At 39.5% G+C, this 20,217-nt stretch overlaps 1 protein-coding gene across 3 annotated transcripts in view; it reads left to right on the forward strand.

The window, feature by feature from the left end:
* RPS6KA6 (ribosomal protein S6 kinase A6) overlaps window positions 1-20,217 on the forward strand; it is a 79,994-nt gene that overhangs the window by 31,323 nt on the left and 28,454 nt on the right. For 2 of the 3 annotated variants that reach the window (XM_073360914.1, XM_073360915.1), the window contains 7 exons: window positions 923-1,002; window positions 5,303-5,409; window positions 5,701-5,738; window positions 8,284-8,426; window positions 9,327-9,397; window positions 10,766-10,854; window positions 11,699-11,763. In XM_073360914.1, the coding sequence (XP_073217015.1) occupies window positions 923-1,002; window positions 5,303-5,409; window positions 5,701-5,738; window positions 8,284-8,426; window positions 9,327-9,397; window positions 10,766-10,854; window positions 11,699-11,763 (593 nt within the window). The remainder of the gene's footprint in view (window positions 1-922; window positions 1,003-5,302; window positions 5,410-5,700; window positions 5,739-8,283; window positions 8,427-9,326; window positions 9,398-10,765; window positions 10,855-11,698; window positions 11,764-20,217) is intronic. The other variant, XM_073360916.1, reaches the window with a different exon arrangement.

The following is a 20,217-nucleotide window of genomic DNA, read 5'->3' on the forward strand; positions in this document are numbered from 1 at the left end:
ATTAGCTCTGCCCTCCTCTGGCGGTGTCCCTATCAGTCGTCTTTTCTCACTTTGAAGGCCCCTCTTGCTCCAGTAACCACAGCCTCTTCTTCGTGACTTGGTGCTTAATTGGTTGGTTGGGTCTGCCTGGCCTAATTCAACCTTCTCAGAACCAGAATGAGGAATACAACACCCCATCACAGTCATATAACATTTTCATTATTTTTGAATGCCTTTACTATTCTTAAGCTCCCCAAAGACTTCCTACAGCTTTTGGAAAATGTCCCACAGATATTGTTTTTCCATTTTTAAAACCAATACTTTGTAATAATTTAGGTACAATAATATTAGTCCAATATAAAAACTGAGTTTGGCACACCAGTGGGTGTGGTGGTGCGTGGATGACTTGTTTGAATTCCGAAACTCTTAATTTTTCAAATTGTTGTGTTAAGTCCTAACAAGGCAAATTTTATTATAGTAGAACCTCATTAATTCCCATATCAATAATTAAAAACATAATTATTGTACAAATACTGGGGGGGTCTCCCCATGCTTAGTAAAGATGTACTAGAACGTCAGTGCTGTAGTGAGATCTCTTGTCACTAACACTTTGTAATATATTAGTAATGGTTACTTTTTGCAAACTTCCCTGTACAAAGTATTAACAAAATGAATAAAACTAAATTACATTTCTCAAATAAATGAATATAGTACATTTTGATGCAGTATTCGTGTGGTGTTAATTATTCAGGTTAGTTCACAGATTTCAGTAGCTCATATGAGGCTCTCATGCCTAATTGAATTACCTCAGTTCAGAAGCAACTGCTCTATTACGCTAAAATAAAAGCCGTAAAAAAGTATTATAGAATGCCTGAGTATTGTGTCTAATTTCACCATTGTCATATAAAACTATCCATTAAGTTTTGTGATGTTTTAAAATCAGCCTTTCAGACCGAAGGGAAGCTATATTTAATATTGGATTTTCTCAGGGGAGGAGATGTATTCACGCGATTATCCAAAGAGGTAAGTACCTACATTTTAACTGAATACAATAGTAAAAATTGGTTCAAAGACGCAAAGAAATTAGAGCTGGAAAATGACATCCTTGTCTAACCCCCTACCAATATTGGATTGTTCCTTTTGTCTTTTTCTCTAATTCTTGACCCATTTATTTTTAGGAGCTCAGTTGAACTTTCATTTTTATATATATAAAAGTGAAAGTTCAACTGAGCTCCTAAAATATATATATATTATAATAATATCCATCCCTTGGGATGATATTCCATCGCTTAAGAAACCTCAGTGTCAAACTTTTACTGATAATTGGCCTAAAATTTCTTTTTTGTACCTCCCCATACCAAATTCTCTAATCTAAAAGTGGTCTTGTTGCATAAAGACCTAGTTGAAGTAAATCAGGTTTATATAATAAAGAACACAGGTGTGATTAGAGTTTGATGTCAGTTTAGCTGCCCCTGAGTTTGTTGAATCATTTTAGTGTTTAGTTTCTTGAACCGAATATTTTTTTTCTAGGTAAAATACTTTTCTCCCCCCTCCTTCCTCCCCCCCCCCAATTTTGGAGAAATCACAACCTTGATTGACAGCTCACTATTGTTTGTTTGGGGAGGAATGCTAATTGTGCTACTCTGATGACATGTCTTTAAATCTGTCAGTCTGTGAAATTGCATGTGGACTATAATGGTATTTGTAATATTCCAAGCTAAGAAATATTCTGTTTTTCAAAACTTTTCTGTAAAAATTCTAGGTGTTGAATTAAACTTTTGAAAATATCTTCATAATGAGTTTTTAGTGCTTCATAAATTTCACGAGTCTGTTTCTCATTTTAAATCTACTTCCATATGATTTCAAGACATTCCTTTCGATAATGTCTAACAGAGGACATTGTCTAAAATTGGGCAAACTAGCTGGCTGATGTGAAATAGATTGTCAGTAGTTGTTTCAAATTAGTATCCTTAAGCTTTAAGAACCAATGAGCTGGATTTTCTCAGTGCATCTGTTTCCTAAAGTCAAGCTACATATTGAGGATGGGTCAGGGAACATATACCTAGTATATGCCCTAAAATTACATTGAACTCGTTTTATTAGCTTGCAATAGTGATCTTTCAGTATTTCACAACTAAACTCAATGTAAATATCCTGTAGCTGTGCTATGAAAATATTGAGAGAGTTGTCTATTTGTAGGAGTCAGCAGACCTGTTAAGAATGAATGAGGCATAAACCAGGAAAGTGGTCAATCTCTATTTCCATTTGATCTGAGATGTCTCCCTTAAGAAATCTCAGTATAATAGGAAATGACTTCAGGTCTTGTTGTGATAGTGCAGCTAGAATATACGGATCCTCCAAAATAGACACTTAAATGAAGGGTGCAAATCTGGCTGTAAAAATATTGGCTGGGTATCTGAAAAAGAGAGAAATCTCTCTTTTAGGAGTAAAGAAATAAGCAATAATTTTGAGGTCACTTATTACTCAAGTTTATATTTGGTTTTCAACAAACTTCAGATTATTTCTAAAGTACCATGATTTTTTAAAACTTTTAATTTTGTATATTAAAAAACACCTGATGTTTTCTATAAAGAAAACACAATAGTTTTAAAAACACTGTTTTCTATTGCAATACCACATGGCAATGGAAAGTGAATGACCCAGGCCAATGCGGGGGGGGGTCAGTTCCTAGGGCCACTTGAAACCATCCCACACATGGATTATCAGGCATATTTGAAATTGTTTTTGATTGTTTAGCTGTTAATAAGATATTTAAGTGTTAATTTTGGTTTTTAAAATTCTAACGTATGGGACTTTTTCCGCTGCAATGCAGAAAATGTCTGATATCCATCCAATAAAGCACTTTTACTGCAGCTTTCCCTTCAGAAGTAAAACTTAATGCAATTTGTTTTTACCACATTTAATTTGGGGGGAAAATCGTATTTAAAATGAATTTGTGCAATCTTGTTAGGTTGCAAAGTAATAATTAGAATAATTGTATTTGGAGATTTGGAAACTTCACTTGTGTCTTTGGACTGTAACAGTCATTTTTGTTCATTGTACTTCATTCTTAATTCATTCTTTTATTATTTCTGTTGCATACAACTTTGACATGACAAACTACAGTAATACCTGTGCGCTGTGCAAATTAGGAATATTTCTTAATCTTGAGCAGAGCTGTTCAGCAATAAGAGTACATCTTGTATTCATAGTTCCAAATGTTGATGTATATTACTAAGCTTAATCAACATCGTTTACACAAGACTAACTAGTCCTATAGAAGGAGACTAAATGAACAAAGTTTCTACGCTCCTTTCGTACTCTCAATGATTTCAGCAAATGGAGAATAGTTCATCTTGGAATATAATTTGAGGTTTTAAAGACCTAAAAAAAATATTCTAAGAATATAGACATCCAAAATGCTTGAAGTTATTACTGGTTATGTTATAATTTCCTCAGATAATGATTGTCTGTGTGGCCATATGGTACCAGCATGTTAAAATGGTAAAATAATGTGTAACTAAGTGAAGAAAGGTGCGTGAAAGGAACAGCAAGTAGTGAGAGCAGAAGGGAGAACTCACTCTGTTACTGAGGGCAAATATATTTTTCTCAGTCCTGGTTAGGCCCCAGTCATGCAGGGTCAACCAGCTAGCGTACATGGCATTGTATATAGGTAAAGCAATGCTTTATCTGTACCCCACATATGTGACTAGTTGTTCCTTATTTTATTTAACTAACTCCCTCAATCTCCCTGCTTCTTGTCTAGGCACTACTAACCTCACCTGGTGTAACATTTGGCTAGATACAATTGAATATATGTTCAAGTCTCCTGGGTTATATGTGGCATTTAGAGTGTGAATTTCTTGTCTAATAGGCCAAGTTGCACAAAGTGAACAGAGATGATCATTTGAGAATCCCACCGCCTCCTCCACCCCATCCCCTGTGATGCAGTGGAGAATCATGGCCATTGAAATAGTTCTCCCCCAGACTAATTTCTGTCTGTGCAGAGACTGTCTAAATGGTGTGCATACAAAATATAAACCTATTACAGTATTACCAAAGCATTTGAAAATGATATATCCAGAGAGTGAGAAAGGGAGGCTGGAGGAAGAGCGACACAGATACACACAAATAAATTTGTGTGTGTGTGTGTGAGAGAGAGAGCTTTTTTCTACAACTAGTTGGGCTACAAACTTGTTTTTAAATGAAAGCTGAGATTTTCACATAATCTCCTGACTCGAGGAGCCAGGGCTTTGAGAAGAACAACAAATGCCATGAGACTTAATATCATGAGTTGTCAACACTGCTGCTGTGATTTTTTGCGCAAGTTAAATACCTGGAAGTCTTAGAATGTATTGAAGCAGGTCTAGAATAAGGAGAGTGAATAATCTCTGGGCTGCTAGAGAACATCTCTACTTCTGTTACACCAAAGAGAGGAGAAGGGGGCGGTGTGGGGAGGAATAGGTAGAGACATTGCCCTAACATCCTTGGCTCTTTTACATGAAAAGCCATGGTGATAAGGGAGAGAGGCAGGCAAACTAAAGAAGAAAATTCCTGGATCTCATTTTTTTTCCCATTGACAAAATACAACAAAATGTAAAGATGTACCGTTGCTGTTCAGCCCAACCTTGTAGCAAAATGTTCAAACCCCCCCCTCCAAAAAAGGGAGCAGAAAAGGTTTGAATGCATCTCTGTTCATGTAAATGATGTGCAGATTCTGTCCACTCTTCAACCTTGTTCACCTCAGTGAAGTATGAACTTAACTTTAGGAACAAGCAGTTCCTTTTTTAGAAGGAAACTTAATAAGTCTTAATAGTGTTAACATCACTCAATTGAAAACTATAAAATGGAAATATAAAATTTTAAGGTTACAATTACACATCCTGTATATTTTATACTATTGTAAGCAATAGTACATCAAACTACATGTTAAACTGGAAAAACAGGAATAGGAAATGCTCTGTATAGGGCACTGTGGCTGAAAGAATACTGGTAAACCAGCAAGGCAGATACAAAAGTTAACTTTCCTTTAATTATGCTACCTTACAGTTGCAATAACATTTATTTTTACTTTTAATTCTTTAAGAGCTGGATTGTGAGGAACACTAAAATAATTTCAGGGTTAGATCTACAGAAAACTTCATAGTCTATAGTTTATTCTTGCATATCATCTGTATTAAGTGAAATTGTCTCCTGAGAATTTGTGAAATGTAGTAGTTATGAGAAATATTTGAATTTAGGGAAGCAGAAGAACTGTCTGTTTTTAGATTGCAGTATTAGAAACTGACAAGATCTGAAGGTAAATCTATACAGTTCTTATTAGGTTATGTTTACAGAGGAAGATGTGAAATTCTACCTCGCAGAACTGGCCCTTGCTTTGGATCATCTACACAGCTTGGGGATTGTATACAGGGATCTGAAGCCAGAAAAGTAAAGTAAAATTTATTTTATCCACTATTACATGTATTTTGTTTAATTGCTTCTTTGCATTTTCATTATACATCTCTATAATTTTATAAAAATGGAGTAAAAGATGTTTTTATAAGCTATATGTATTGGGTTTAATAGTTAAATATATGCACTGATTGCAATATAATGTACAGAGTTCTTAAATTAAAGATTGGGAGATTGGTTGAGATCTGTCTTTAGCTACTATCTTTAAATTGTTATATATAAATATTCCTGTTACGTGTATTGGTGAATGTGAATTTTAATTTTCAGCATTTTGCTTGATGAAGCAGGACATATCAAGTTAACAGGTAGGTAAAATTTAATAGATTAGCGCTTAAATATTTTCATGAAATTACAAATATTTTAATGAAATTAGGTATTTTAGTATGGAGTTGCATTTCTTGTATAACAATCTTGATATACCAGTACTTAATTTAACAGTTTTTTAAATTAACTGATATAGCCCTAGATTGTGCAGTCTGATCTACATTAGCAGACTATTATGCCTCGGCAGAATCCCATTGAAGTTAGTGTGACTCCACGTGAGTGAGATCTTCCCGCGTGGATTAGATGGCAGGATTGGAGCCATCGTATTTATGTTAAACCTAAAACCAAAAACCACTGTAAAGGTTAATTTCTGTGGGTAAAGTGGTTCTAGAAATTAATGTTTATAAAATAGACATTGAAAGCTACTTCATTTTTAAAAATAAGGTAAATAAATTCAGATGACACTTCATCAATAACAGAAATAAACTACTGTTCAGGTTTAAGTGGCTTATATGATGGTTGATTATAAAATGTCTCTTTATCTGAAGATCAACAGCTAATGCGATTGAGCAAGGCAGATGTTCAGCAAAGCTGAAATGTCAATATGCTGACTCGGTCTTTTAAGGAAGATAAAGATTTAGTGCAGACAACATGTTCTTTAAAAAATATAAAATGTGATTTCAGAAATTATAGTCTAATCAGTTTAAAAACAAAGGTGTAGAAAAATTCTGTATTACAAGAAAAAATAATGCTATTTTCTTTTGGAAAATTAAAGTTCACCAACAAGACTTGCATTATAAACATTGGGATAAGTACAAAGTGTGAACTAGTTTACTCTTAAATTATATTACCATATTAAAATTATAGTAAAGTAACCATTTTGATTATATCATGAAGTTCACTATATGCTGTGCTGTATAAGTATTAACAGCTATTAGAATCGCCTTGCAAGATTAAAAAGAGATACATTATTTAAACTCTCATCCATTTAGTGCAATGTACACAATATACACAATAGTTTTACTTGTAATCTTTTATTGTTTCTGATAGAACTTTTAGCCAAATGGGCTTTGCTTAGATTACAGAATTACTGGATATTCATTATTTAAAAGCACTACAGGATGTGTTTTTGTTTCAGACTTGCTTTAGACTCTTAGGCAACAACAGGGATTTGAATCCCTATACAATATTATTGATTTCTGGATACCATTCTCTTGGACTCCTTCAGCCTCTGAGCGGTTTTCTCTCTTGCTTTCTGCTTCTCTTGAAATGCCCAGTTGAGGGATTTAATTTAGATTAACTTCTCCTTCCAGACCACATTTAAACACCTTAGCCATTTGGGGCTTTCACAGTGCAGGGACTAGTGGGAAAGTGGGGTCGGGAGGGTGGGGGGTAGTGAGAAATCAGGGTTACAAGATTATATTGTTTTGCAGGGTACATCAATACTTAAATTCAGTTTCAACTTGGGTCCAAAGGAAAAAACCTCTTGTAATTCTTTGAGGCTTTGTTTTCCCATCAGCATTTTGAAGCTGCTTGTAAGGCAGCTTTTTGAATGAACAAGCACTTATAAAATTCCATTTTCCTTCTTACAATGGAAAGGAGAACTGAGAGGTGTGCTTGATATAAACAAGTCTGACTTTGGCAAATTATTATTTGCTACTAATATCTGCAGTAGTAAACCCCTGGTGTAGACAGTGGTATGTTAACAGAAGAATTCTTCTTTTGACCTAGCTACTGCCTCTCAGGGATGTGGATTACCTATGCTGATGGGAGACTCTCTCCTGTCAGCGAAGGGAGCGTCTACACTGCAGTGGTGTAACTGTGCCGCTGTAGCATTTTTAAGTGTAGAAATACCTTAAGTCTGATTTTTACATAAGCTGTTTTCGTAAGTTAAGGCCGTGACTACACCAGCAGTTACGTCGGCAAGACTTTTATTGCTTAGTGGTGTGAAAAAAAACACCCCTTGGAGCGACATAAGTTTTGCCGGCATAAGCGCTCATATGCACAGTGCTGTGTCGGTGGGAGACGCTCTTCTGCTGACATAGCTGCCACCGCGGGTTGCGCTGGTTTCATTATGTTGTCGGGAGAGCTCTCTGCCCTTGGGATAACGAGACTACACGAGGGCTCTTACAGCGGCACATCTATATTAGTACAGCTGTGCCACTGCAAGCTTGTAAGTATAGACATGGCCTTTGTAGTCTGGTGTTTTCTATGATGAAGCGTTCTCATTTAAATCTAGTTTTTCCATCCTATACAGCAAGCAGCAAAGTCTCAGCAAATAAGAAATATAAATGTAGAACCTTTCATAATTTTAAGGTTCTAAATATGTAAAGTTTTAAATACCTAATGGCAGAAAAACTAAGCAACATAATGGTTGCTGAGACTTTCAGTTCACTTGTTCCTGGCACAGTACAATAGATTGTGTAATGCACTATTTAACTCTCATTCTCCAGTGAGCTTTAGGATTACCATTTCGTTATTCATAAACAGTCTTTGGTTGTGTGAATCCAAAATATAAAATTATTGTATAAAATATTGCTTTTAAAGTTCTTTACTAGATATATCTTTGTAATGCTGTTGTTGTAGACTTCGGACTCAGCAAAGAATCAGTAGATCAAGAAAAGAAGGCCTACTCTTTCTGTGGTACTGTAGAATACATGGCACCTGAAGTAGTAAACAGGCGAGGCCACAACCAGAGTGCCGATTGGTGGTCATTTGGTGTTCTTATGGTACTGTATGATTAATTGCATAATGTTGTTTGCAGTCAAATAGTCTGCATGCCTCCACAGAGTAATGTTAAATTTATTTAGAATAAACTGCCTAAATAGAATTAGGACGACTTTAGGTTGAGGGGAAGACCTGGGAGAAGGTGGTAACTAGATTACTACTGAAGAAACAATAGTTTTGAAATAAGTCGAACCTTGACTTGTTTAGACCTTTAAGGAAATGCATACCTCTAAGGATTATTAACATATACGTGACTTTGTAGCAGTCCAGAACAATTTTATTCAGTCACTTTCCTAGTTGTTGTAAGGCTTCAGTTGGAATGTTTCTTTGACATATAGCTTATTAGTAAAAAACAAAAAAACTGAGTTTGACAAAGCATTCCTTTAAAAAAAATGTTTAACAGCAAGCCTGTTGAATGAACAACACAGAAAAGTGGAATACACCAGTAATACTAATATATGTGCCATTGTGGATAGTAAATTGTTACACCATTAGCATTTGTACTTAGGAGGAAAAATAAAAACCAAATTTTTGATTACTTTTTTATGGTGTAGCAGTACATGACTTCAGGGAGAATTCCATTTGACTCCTCAAGTAGCTTTTGAATTATGGTCCCTGAACCACCATTAGTCTGTAAAGCCCTCCAAGGTGTTCTACATCATCTTTTTATCCCATCTACTGTTGATATTGATTGTCATGTAAATTGCCTTTGAAGAGAAAATGTTTAACTTTTGGATATTTTAAAAATTAAAATTACTATGTATTTGCTAATCACCCTGAAGACTTCTCAGGTCTTAGTGTGTGTAGTACAAGTGAAATACCATTTTAATTAAAATCTTGTAAGAGTACTTTTAAAAAAAAAATTAACCACTTGATGTTGATTAAACATTTGTTCTTTTCAGTTTGAAATGCTTACTGGTACACTACCATTTCAAGGTAAAGATCGAAATGAAACTATGAATATGATACTAAAGTAAGTATTCTCTTTTTTTAATAGAATTACCCTTGTTTTTGAAAGTAACCCAAAATGTAGCTATAGATATTATGCTTTAGCTTGTGTATTGTAGTTTGCTCATTTTCAGGATGTGAAATTATAAAATGTCAAACACAAAAGTAAGAATTTGATCACAAACAATGTGGATACTGGAGAATATCTCTGAGGCTTAAAACTGTAAACATAAACTTGTGTGTGTGTAAAGTTAGTATTAAAAATAGGGGCAGTAAAGTACACTAGAGAGTTATTTGCCAACAACCTCTCTATATGCTGTTCGTCTGTGTTACGACATAGCTTATATAAAAACAAAACAACCTATTTTATACAGATTGTGTGTATGCTATTCTCTGTGTACAAGCGTGTGTGTATACACACGTTCTGTATCAAATAGTTTAATCCATGTTGTAATAGTAAGACAAGTGTACAGTGGTGATTGGTAAACAAGTCCTAACTGTACACTCTTGCCACTCTTTAAATGAGGGAAGCAAGAATTTATTGCTTTTATGAGTAGTCAAAGGGTATCCTGCAGCTCATGTGGTTAGACTTCTGGGACTTTCTGAGGGGGATGGGTGCTAAAGAAAAGGGGGTTTAGTCCTGACTCCATGGCAGGAGGGACTAAACCCTGTGTGTGGCTAATGTATAGCAGCATTGCTGCAGAAGATAGGTTAGTTCACCACCTATTTCAGGATTTGTAGCAAAATGAATATGTGCGTGTGTAACATAATGTTACAATTCTGCCTAGAAATTTCAGGCTGAACTAGACACTTCGATTATTAATAAAATTGTTCAAATCACTAAAGTTGTTTTAAATTTAGTAATTGTCCTTACAAAATAATCTCCATTAAGTTGATCCCTTTGGCCTTCTCTAATGACTTTATGATCTAATTCTTGAGGCTTTTTCTGAATGGAGGAATAAAAAGGTGACTTGTGGGGTTGTGTAGATTACAGGGGTCGTTTTGGTTCTTTCCAAGTGCCTTCAAAAGTTGGTTCTGGTAGGAAAGGATGAATACTTCCTGTTTGTCATATGCCAGCATGTTTGGTTAGACTTAGATCTCTTCAGGGATACACAACTTTTCAGTACTTTATGCAGCATTAGTCTGAAGCAGCCTATTTGTTGAAAACCACTATGCCACACTATGTGTTTTTTTCTAAAAGTTTCTTGAATGGGTAGCTATTTTAATATTTATATTCAATTTGAAATCTCGTTCACACAATTCCACTGTCTTGTGACACTCATTGACAGATCTGATGGCAGAGTTTCTTACCCTCAGTTTAATGAGTCCATCTAGAGCGTTTTTAGCAAAACATGCTTTTTGAAGTCATAATTTCTTCATTGTCTTTCTCCAGAGCAAAGCTTGGAATGCCACAATTCCTTAGCCCTGAAGCGCAAAGCCTTCTACGGATGTTGTTTAAAAGGAACCCATCAAACAGATTAGGTAATGTGATCTTGTTTTGGTTGGTTCTTTTTGACCTGGATCTTGAAGTAAAACCATCTACAGCATAACTTGTGAACTTGTGAAGCTTCACTGAATAGCCATATCAGTTCTTGGTTATTCAACAGTCTTCATTTTCTCATTTTCTTGAGTTTGCAGTATGGCTTGAGTTCTGGGTTTGGCTCACCTGAGTAAATGACAGAGGAAGGTCAGCAGGCCATCACTCAGAAAAAAGTAGCCTTTCTCTTATTTTAGCTCCCTCAATATGCCTGTCTGTGTCTTATTTTAACTTCCTGTTTTTGCTGGCAGCCCTCCACAGGTGCATGGAACAGTGGCTTATCAGACCATCCAAATGGCTGTAATTCTGGAGTAAAAACTAGATATTAAGTTGCCAAACAAAAAATCAGGAAGCAGATTGGAAAATGCTGTTATACTCCCCCAACCATAGTCTCCAATTACTTGTTTGGAGGTTTAATATTAAATTAGTGACTTGCAGGGAAGTACTCCTGATTCTTCGTAAACTGATGTAAAGATGCCCTGTGAGGAGGGCTCCTATATATTTCCAAAAGAAGCAAACAAGGCACAAGTCCAGTTTTTTCCTTTTTCCAGGTTCCCTTTTAACGTGATTGTTTTTCTTCAACGTGTGTGAATTCTACTAGCTATACACCAGTCTGTTCTCAGTCAAATATCTTGCTTGAAAACGCTAACCTTAGTCAGTATTCCATGAATAAGTGATTCCATGCAGTTTTCTAAGAAACCAAGTGACTAACTTTTTAATGCAATTTTGTTTAGAGATTTTTACGCTGAATCTGGTTTTAATTGTCACTTTCGTTCCCTTTAATTACAGGAGCTGGTTCCGATGGAGTTGAAGAAATCAAGAGACATCCTTTTTTTTCAACAGTTGATTGGAATGTAAGTACAAAACAGTTTAATTTCAAAGCCATTTTTAGTTTTGCTACAACATTTTGCAATGTCTCTGTAAATTGCAAGGTAATTAAACAGGATATACTAAACAAATGAGACTTCTGACTATAGTATTCTGAGACTGTATTTCTCCTCATTGCTGTACAGTATTTATTGAGGGTCTCACTAAAATTTTAAAACACACATTAACATTTTTAATAGTGATTAGAATTGCAACATTCTAAATCTTAAAATACCAAATAGAACTCCTTCAAAATGACTAAGAGGGGAGAGGTACAAAAATTTGAGTCCTTTGTGTGTGTCATTGTAAGCCCAAGATAGGTGCCTGTGTTCAGGAGGCTGGATTCTTTTGAATAGCAGTGTTTGTCAGGGCTGTGCATGCATACTGTGCCTCCTTGTGCTCTTGTGTGAAGCCATAAAAGGCAGTGCGGCCACAGTTCTCCCTCAGTTCCCTACTACTGCCAGTGAGCGTCCAACCCATTACATCCTCTGAATGTCAAACTTGTCCTTTTCCTAATTAGTTTGTTAAGGAGAATTGATCTTCACCCTTTTTATCTCGTTTTCTTTAATTTGAATATTCCAATAAAAAAGACATTCTCCCTGCGGGGCCCCCTCCCCCCCAATATGGAGTCTAAATAGTCATGTTTCAAACCCTGCCTCTCTTGTCATAGCTTCATCCCCTCACTGACAGACATAGATTACGATGTCTTTTGCCTAGGGGACAGCCATATCCCAGACAGGTGTTGAGTGTGCTGATTGCTTTCCTCCAAGACCCACGAGTCCAGAGACACACAGTTCTAGTTACATCTGCTTGAGCAATCCATGCAGGTCATTTCAGACCTAGAAGAAACAATCACCATCAAGATGGAGGTTCGAGGCTGCTTTGACCAGCACTCCATCATGTAGAGGGATGCCTCTGTTTCCTGAGATCAGGTAGAGATAGAAAGGTGGGGAAGAGGACATTGTTGAAACTGGGGCTAGCAACTTCAACAACACCTATGCCACGCTGACAGAAGAAGAGAAGCTGAGGCATAATTTCATGTGGAGCATAAATGCATCTCCAAACAATACTGGGGCCATCCTACAAGGACAGAAACCATCACTTCTCCAAGGACGGAAGCTCTAAGTCCTCCACCTTCGTGGAAACAGCATAAGGTACAGGACCCCAATACTTGTGTTGATGCCCACAACCAAGCCATGTTATGCCCTTGCAGAACCCCCTATATCTCTTGCTCCTGAGTGTTGACTGATACCCTCCCTGGCCAGCTTCAGAGAACGTATTATAGAGCTTATTGCAAACATATGTGGCCTTGTTACTTTGTCTAGGAGTCATAGAAGAGAAATTGTGGGAATACAGGGGATGAGGCTTCTACTCTTGATATTTCCTTATCCTGAAGAAGAGGTCTTAGTCGTATCCTACACTTGAGGAGACTGAACAAATACATACACTGGTGCCCCATGTGCAGGATGCTAACTCTTGCCTCTGCCATTCCATCCATGTAGGCTCAGGACTGGTTTGTGGCTCTCGACTTGCAGGACTCATACTTCCACATAGCCATCCGTCTGGCCAACAGGAAATAGCTGAGTGGGTCCAAATCGCTGTCAGTACCAAGTGTTGGATCTAGCTAAGCACCCCCTGTTGGTCACTCATGCTGTGAGCAACCACCTCACTGTATCCCATGTACTTTCCACCTTTGGAGTTTGAACTGTTGAAACATTCCCCTGGATGTGTGGTCTCTGAGCACACAGTTGGTGTGTAGCACCTCTGTTTAGCACACTCTCCTCAGCTGAAACCTCCTGGTACAATTGCCTCACCCCTGGGACCAGTGCTGATATCTCAAACTGTCCTGTAGCTTAAACACACTCTCGCAGAACTCCAGGCACGTGGGTGTTCTGGTCCATAAACTAACTGTTCAGGGGCTTGTGATATGTGTAATACAACACACACTCTCAGACCTTGCACAGGATTGTAAACAGCCATCGCTCCTTCTTCATTAGCACAAGAAATGCGTAGATCTATTTAAAAAAAAAGAAAAGAAAAGAAACACATTTCGCTGACTCAGTTTCCTCGTCACTCTGCAGCATTTTTTGGGCTTGGGTTTGAATCCTCTAGAGGTGTCCGAGGGACCCTTCTGCTGCAGCTCATGGCTTGGTTTCTTAACCAGAGAGCCCCTCTCTATCCAGGTCACCTTGCTTTGACTTGTTTGGTCCTACAGCTAAACTGGGCTCCCTGCCATGCAAGCATGCTCATCTCTGCTCTTCTCCTGCCCAAAACTTCCAGCGTGGTTCTGAGTCATCTCCTGTGACCCAGCTCGTCTCTGTGGTTTTTAAAGGTTAGCATCAACACCTTGATTTCTTTGTCCTGTGTTTGGGGATTTTCCACTTTCCAAACACCAGCCCCCTGCAGAGGGGTAGGGAAAAACTGGTTGTCTTGTGCTCCAGCTAATCCATTGTCCCAAGATGCTTTTATTAGAATATGCAGTCATTGAGTTCTAATGACCCCCTTTTGTTCCTGGTATGGGAGGGATGTGATTCAGCCCTTGTCAGCAAAGGTGGAATCCACATACACAGAAGTTTTCATAGTAACAACTTCATAATATCTGCCAGAATTTCTTAAGGTGTACAGATAGATTCCCGAAATTTGCACACAGGTTACTGCCATTCAACTCTGAGAGTTGACTTGTGGCGCTGAGAGTTTTCACAAAATGGTGGTTGGTGATGGTAGCGGCGCATCTGAGGAGACAGGTCATCCACATTTACCCGTACCTGGACAACTGGCTGAGAAGAGTCAAGTCTCAGTAGGAGAAGGTGGCAAGTCTAGAAGATGCACTCTTCTTGTTTGCGTGGTTGGGCTTCCTTGTGAAGAATGAAAAATCATCTTACTCCTTTGCAGATAAGTGTTCATAGGAGTTATGATCAACTCTTGGTAAGAGAGAGCAGACCTCTCAGAGGTTAGAATCCTGTTATGCAATCACTGCTTCTTGAGATAAAATCAAACATGACAGTACAGACTTGCCTTAGGGTGTTAGGTCATATGTCAGCATGTGTGTCCATGGTGCTGCTTCTCAGACTTTACCTGGGGCCCTTACAGCTTTGGTTCAGGATAGTCTCTCCCTCTGTGTAACAGCAGATGGACAAGGAGGTCTCTATGCCACTTCGTGTCCTTGTAGACTTGATGTGGTACCTAGAACCTGAAAAAAGAGGAATATTCACATCCCTCTCACCCCAAAAAGGAATTTTAATTATGAGTGCATCAGGGACAGGCTGGGGAGCCCACCTGGACCACGTGCAAATGCAAGGCCCCTGGTTCCCAGAAGACATGGGACTTCACATAAGTCCTGGAACTCATTCGTCAGGCTAGCCTGTATGCCATTCCTACCTGTCCTCTGAAATTTCACAGTGCAGATTCTGACTGACAGCTCATCTGCAATCCACTGCATGTGAAAGCAGGAGGACCCTGCTGATTGCTCCTCTTCTGGAGACTGTCGGATTCTGGACACAATGCTACCAACATGAGAGAACCCTGATGGGTCTTCATCTTCCAGGAGTCAGCAGTGACTCGGTTGGCTTATTTAGGAGACCATACATGACCAGTCAGTAGTGTCCCCTGCAAAGATCCATTGTAAAGAAGATATGCCAGTGTTATGGTAGGACAGGGTAGACCTGTTTTGCGACCAAGGACAATTCCATGTGTCAGAATTTCTGTTCCAAAGAAATTGGAGCCAGGGCTCGTTGCCAGATGTGTTCTTTCTGCAGTGGAATCCAGGCCTCCTTTTCACCTTTTGACTGATTTCTCTTGATGCTCAGCGTGATGTCCAAAATCAAGAGACAAAGCTACAGTCATTCTCATAGCTGCCTATTAGTTGAGGCAGTTTTGGTTGATAGACATGCTACAAATGTCTATTCAGACTCTGATCCAGATCCCAGACTGCGCAGACCTGATCTCACAGCACCTCAGATACTCCATCCACCTGAAGTTCCTGAGCTTGTTGGCCTTGATGTTGGCTGCTTAGGTACCATGGACAGGAATTGTTATAATAAGTCCAGGAGATCATGGTATAGAGCAGGAGGATGTCTACCAGAAGGACTTATTTGTCAGAATGGAAGAAGTGCTCTATCTGGATGGCCCAACATGGCCTGGACCTTATACAGACTATTTGCTGCAATTAGAACCCTCTGGCCTTCCATTCAGCTCCATTAAGGTCCCCCTCGGAGCAATCTCTGCTTGCCATCTTCTCCCTCTGTATGGTATCTGAGTTCCTCACAGGCCTATCACATACTTACCCACCAGTCAAAGAACCTGCTCCTGCCTGACATATCAGCATTGTCCACTTGAGGCTAAGGGGGCCTTCCTTTGAGCCTTTTTCAGAATGCTCCTTGTTTCATCTCAATCTGAAGACAATCTTCCTGATATCACTTAGACCAGGAGAGTGAGTAAGGAGCTTCAAGCACTATTATGGCTGATCCTTCCTACGTGACATTCTATAGAGATGAGGTGGTATTGAAATGTCAACCTACATTCCTTCCCAAGGTGGTTTCAGAGTTCCCTCTGAATCAATCAGCTCCCCCCTCCCCCCAAGCCTTACTCTGCATTGGGAGAGAAGCTGCACATACTGGGCATTTCCAGAGTTTTGCTTCTCTATGCTCAGAAAAATAAATTGTTCAGGCTCTCTCTCTATTTATTCCTGGGTGGACTTGGCCACCCCAAGGGTCAGGCCATCTCAACACAAAGAATATTTAAATGGATAATGCAGTGTATCACGCTGTGTTACAAATGACTGGTGCAGCTCTCCTGCCAAACATCAAGCCTCACTCCACTATTTGCTTATCCTCTGCCTACTTCAGAAATGTGTTAGTGTCAAAAGGTCGGCAAGGTGGCAACGGAGAACAAGCTGCTGACTTCTGCCAAGCACTATACCTTGGACTTAGCTGCCAGAGCAGGTGCCAAGTTTGGAAGAGCAGTGCTACAAGTATGTCTGCGCTGATGGAAGGGATTTTTCTGTTGATGTAGGAGCACAATCTCCTCAAATGAGTTAGCTAAGTCAACAGAAGCCCTCTCCCATTGGCATAGTTGCATTTACACTGATCAGATGCAGTTTTTCATCCCCCTAACTCACATTGCTGCGATGATATAACCTTCAAGTGTAGACCAAGTCAGTCTGTATTCTACTGATGCAGCTGGAATGCCTCATTCTCACCATCGGGGGGGGGTGAGGGGGAAGTTCTCTATGCCAGTCAACCACAGGGGATCCATACTGACACATAGCTAAGAATGAACTGTTCCTTTATGTAACTGGTTCTTTGAGATGCTGTCAGTGCGAATCCTACAACCCACTTTTTGTCCCTGCTGTAGGAGTCCTCAGCTAATGCTGGCTTCAGGTTGCAAGGAAATTGAGGGAGAGTCACAGAAGCACTGCCCTTTATGCCCTCACAAAGGGAGGTGCGGGGTGCCTGTACGACTCAGGTGGACACAGCTATTCAAAAGACTCTTGTGCTCATGAGGGGCGTGTGCACCTAAAGTGGGATCCATGCTGATGACATGTCTAAGAACCCCAATTATTGTAGAGTAAGTAACTGTTCTTCAGTGGAGCTTTGTGAAAATGTCCTAAAAAAACCCACTTGTTCATTAGTATAAATATTAGAAGGTGAGTGGATGGGAAAGGAAATGAGGGTAGGAGAGAAGGTACTCGGAACACATTTATACCCTGTGAACAATTACTCCTCTGCCCGGAGTTCGTTCTTGTGGCTGGTGGTCCTTATGCTGCAGTTACTGTTCCATTTGCTCTCTTAGGCCGGTAAAGACTCCACGACATGCTGTCGTGCCTCAGTAATACTCCTCCTCAGGGGTCAGTTTATTACTTAGCATAGCCCAACCAGTCCATAACCAAAAGTCCCAAAAGCTAGGTCATTTATCACCCCAGTCCATAGAATCCTTAAAACTCCAAACCATCTAGTCCATCGACAGTGCATGTACTATACTCTGGCATTTTCTAGCGCACCTGGGGTTTTCTTTGGTCTTCTCCTGTCTTTCTGCCATGAGAGCAGGAGCATAACCCAGCTCTTCCCAGCAGGTAACCCCTCCCTTGCCTCTCTGCTGGGAGATCATCCTCACCAGGAGAGCATCCATTGGTTCCCCTGTTCAGTAACTCTCAAACAGGGCAGCAGGTAGGCCCTTCCACTGTTATCCTGGTGCTCAGTCCACTGGTTCCAGCTTTGTACCATGGAAATGTCAGAGGGTAAACCCCTCTGCTGCTCCCCTGTCTCAGCCTTCTGTGGCTCTCAGTTCTGGCTGTCTGGCTTGAAAGTCAGACAACAATCCTCTGCTGCTCTCATGCCTTCAGCCTTTTTCCAGGAACCTCCTACAGCTTTCTTCATGGACCTCCTTCCTTTCTGATTCTTCCATAGCCCCAGATACTGCCCCACCCTCATAATTGGCCAGATGAGAGCTCCTCCTATGATATAAGGAAGCTGGACATGCTTCTTTTAAAGGAGCTAGTCACCCACTCTCATCTTCTCCCTTGCACTTGTTAATATCTCACTCTCCTCTGGCTCTTCCCTTCATAATACAATCGTGTTTAGTCTCACATCTTAAAAAAAGCCCCATCCTTGACCCCACTTGCCTCCCCAGCTATCATTCTATCTCCTTTCCCCTTTTATCTCTAAACTCATTGAATGCAGTGTTTACAGTTGCTGTCTGGAGTTCCTGTCTAATTCCATGCGAGGCCCTTTCTAATCTGGTTTCTATCCCTGGTACTCCTCTTGCTAAAGTCTCTATTGAACTTTTCTTTGCCCAAGCTCAGAACCAGTACTCCATCCTCATCCTCATTGACTTGTCAGACATGCTCTTCTTGAAATCTTGGCTTCTGTGACTGTCCTCTCCTGGTGCTCCTCCTCACCTCCCCTTTCAGCTTTCTGTGTGGGTTCCCCAGGGCTCTGTCCTTGGTTCTTCTCTACTTGTTATCTGGGTAATTTCATTTGCCCAAATTAACCTACGCTTTCCATGCTGCTGACTTGTATATCTACCTCTTTGCTCCAGATCTTTTTCAGTTTGTCCAAACTAAAACTTCTGCCTCTTTTTGACATATCCTTGTGGATGTCTAGCTGTCAGACCAAGCTCAACATGGCTAAAATAGAGCTTTTAATCTCTGCTACCAAAACCCTCCCTGATGCCTTCTTTCTTGATTACTGTGGACAACGCCACTGTTCTGACTGTCTTACAGACCCATAACATCAGTATCTCTTCCATTTGGACCTCTCTAGGTCCTCATATCCAGGCTTTGTCTAAATCTTGACTGATACTTTCTGCATAACATCTCTAAAATACAGCCCTTTAAATCAGTGTTTGTATCTTTTTCTAAAAGGACATGCGCTAGTTCAAACAGGAAATAATGCAAGGAAGTCCTAAAGACCTGTTGTACAGGAGGTCAGACTAGATGATCACAGTGCTCTCTTCTGGCCTCATCTATGAATTCTTCCAACCCATCCACACAGCTAAATTCTCATCTCACATCTCAATTACTGCAGTATCCTTTTCCCTGGCCTTCACAAATGCAATCTTGCCCTGCTCATATGTATTCAGAATGCTGCTGCAAAATTTCCCTAGCTCGATGACTTAATCATATCACCTCCCTTCCCTGCCTTTTTTTGCATTCCTCTACTGGCTCCCCCTTCTCTGTCCCATCAAACATAAGCTGCTTGTCTTCACTTTTTCAAGGCCCTTCATGTCTTAACTCTACCTGTCATCTCTCCTTCACTACCAAGATGACAACTGCCATCTCCAATCAGCCCATGAGGCCAACTTCCAGTGCCCACTTGTTGAATTTTCAAACTAGTTCCTTTGTTCTTTCTCCCATGCTTCCCTTCATGCTTTGAAGGAGTGTCCTTGAACCATGAAACATTATCCTCCTTAAAACTGTCCTTTTGCTGTGATGCCTACAAAAATCTTAACAGCTCGGCAGCTGGTGTGCTGAGACCACTGCCTATCATGCTGACTAATATTAACTTATTTCCCTGTACTCACCTGTCTCTGTCTGGCAGGTGTTATGGGAATACAAATATTAAATAGAGAAAAAAATCCTATTTTTATATACCGAGTAATAGGAAAATATATTTATACAGTAGCAAGAGGATTTCTATTGACAAGGAACTGAGATTTCTAAGGGAGCAGTATCTAGAACAGTTTTCAACCTGTGTCTGCAGACAACTGGGGGTCCACAGATTGATTTCCAAAGGGGTCCACACCTCCATTCAGAATTTTCTCCGGGGTCTGCAAATGAAAAAAGGTTGAAAACCACTGAGAAATTGCACTTTTACCTGAAAGTTTTGTACCTGCTTTTTTACAGTGTGCACTTTGAATATTTGACAGCAGTTGGTGTGTAATCAGTTCTGGTTTGGTAATGGTCATTTTCACTTCCTGTGTCATGCACTGCTCTGGGTGAGCTC

The sequence above is a fragment of the Lepidochelys kempii genome, chromosome 9 (assembly GCF_965140265.1).
Source record: "Lepidochelys kempii isolate rLepKem1 chromosome 9, rLepKem1.hap2, whole genome shotgun sequence".
NCBI lineage: Eukaryota > Metazoa > Chordata > Testudines > Cheloniidae > Lepidochelys > Lepidochelys kempii.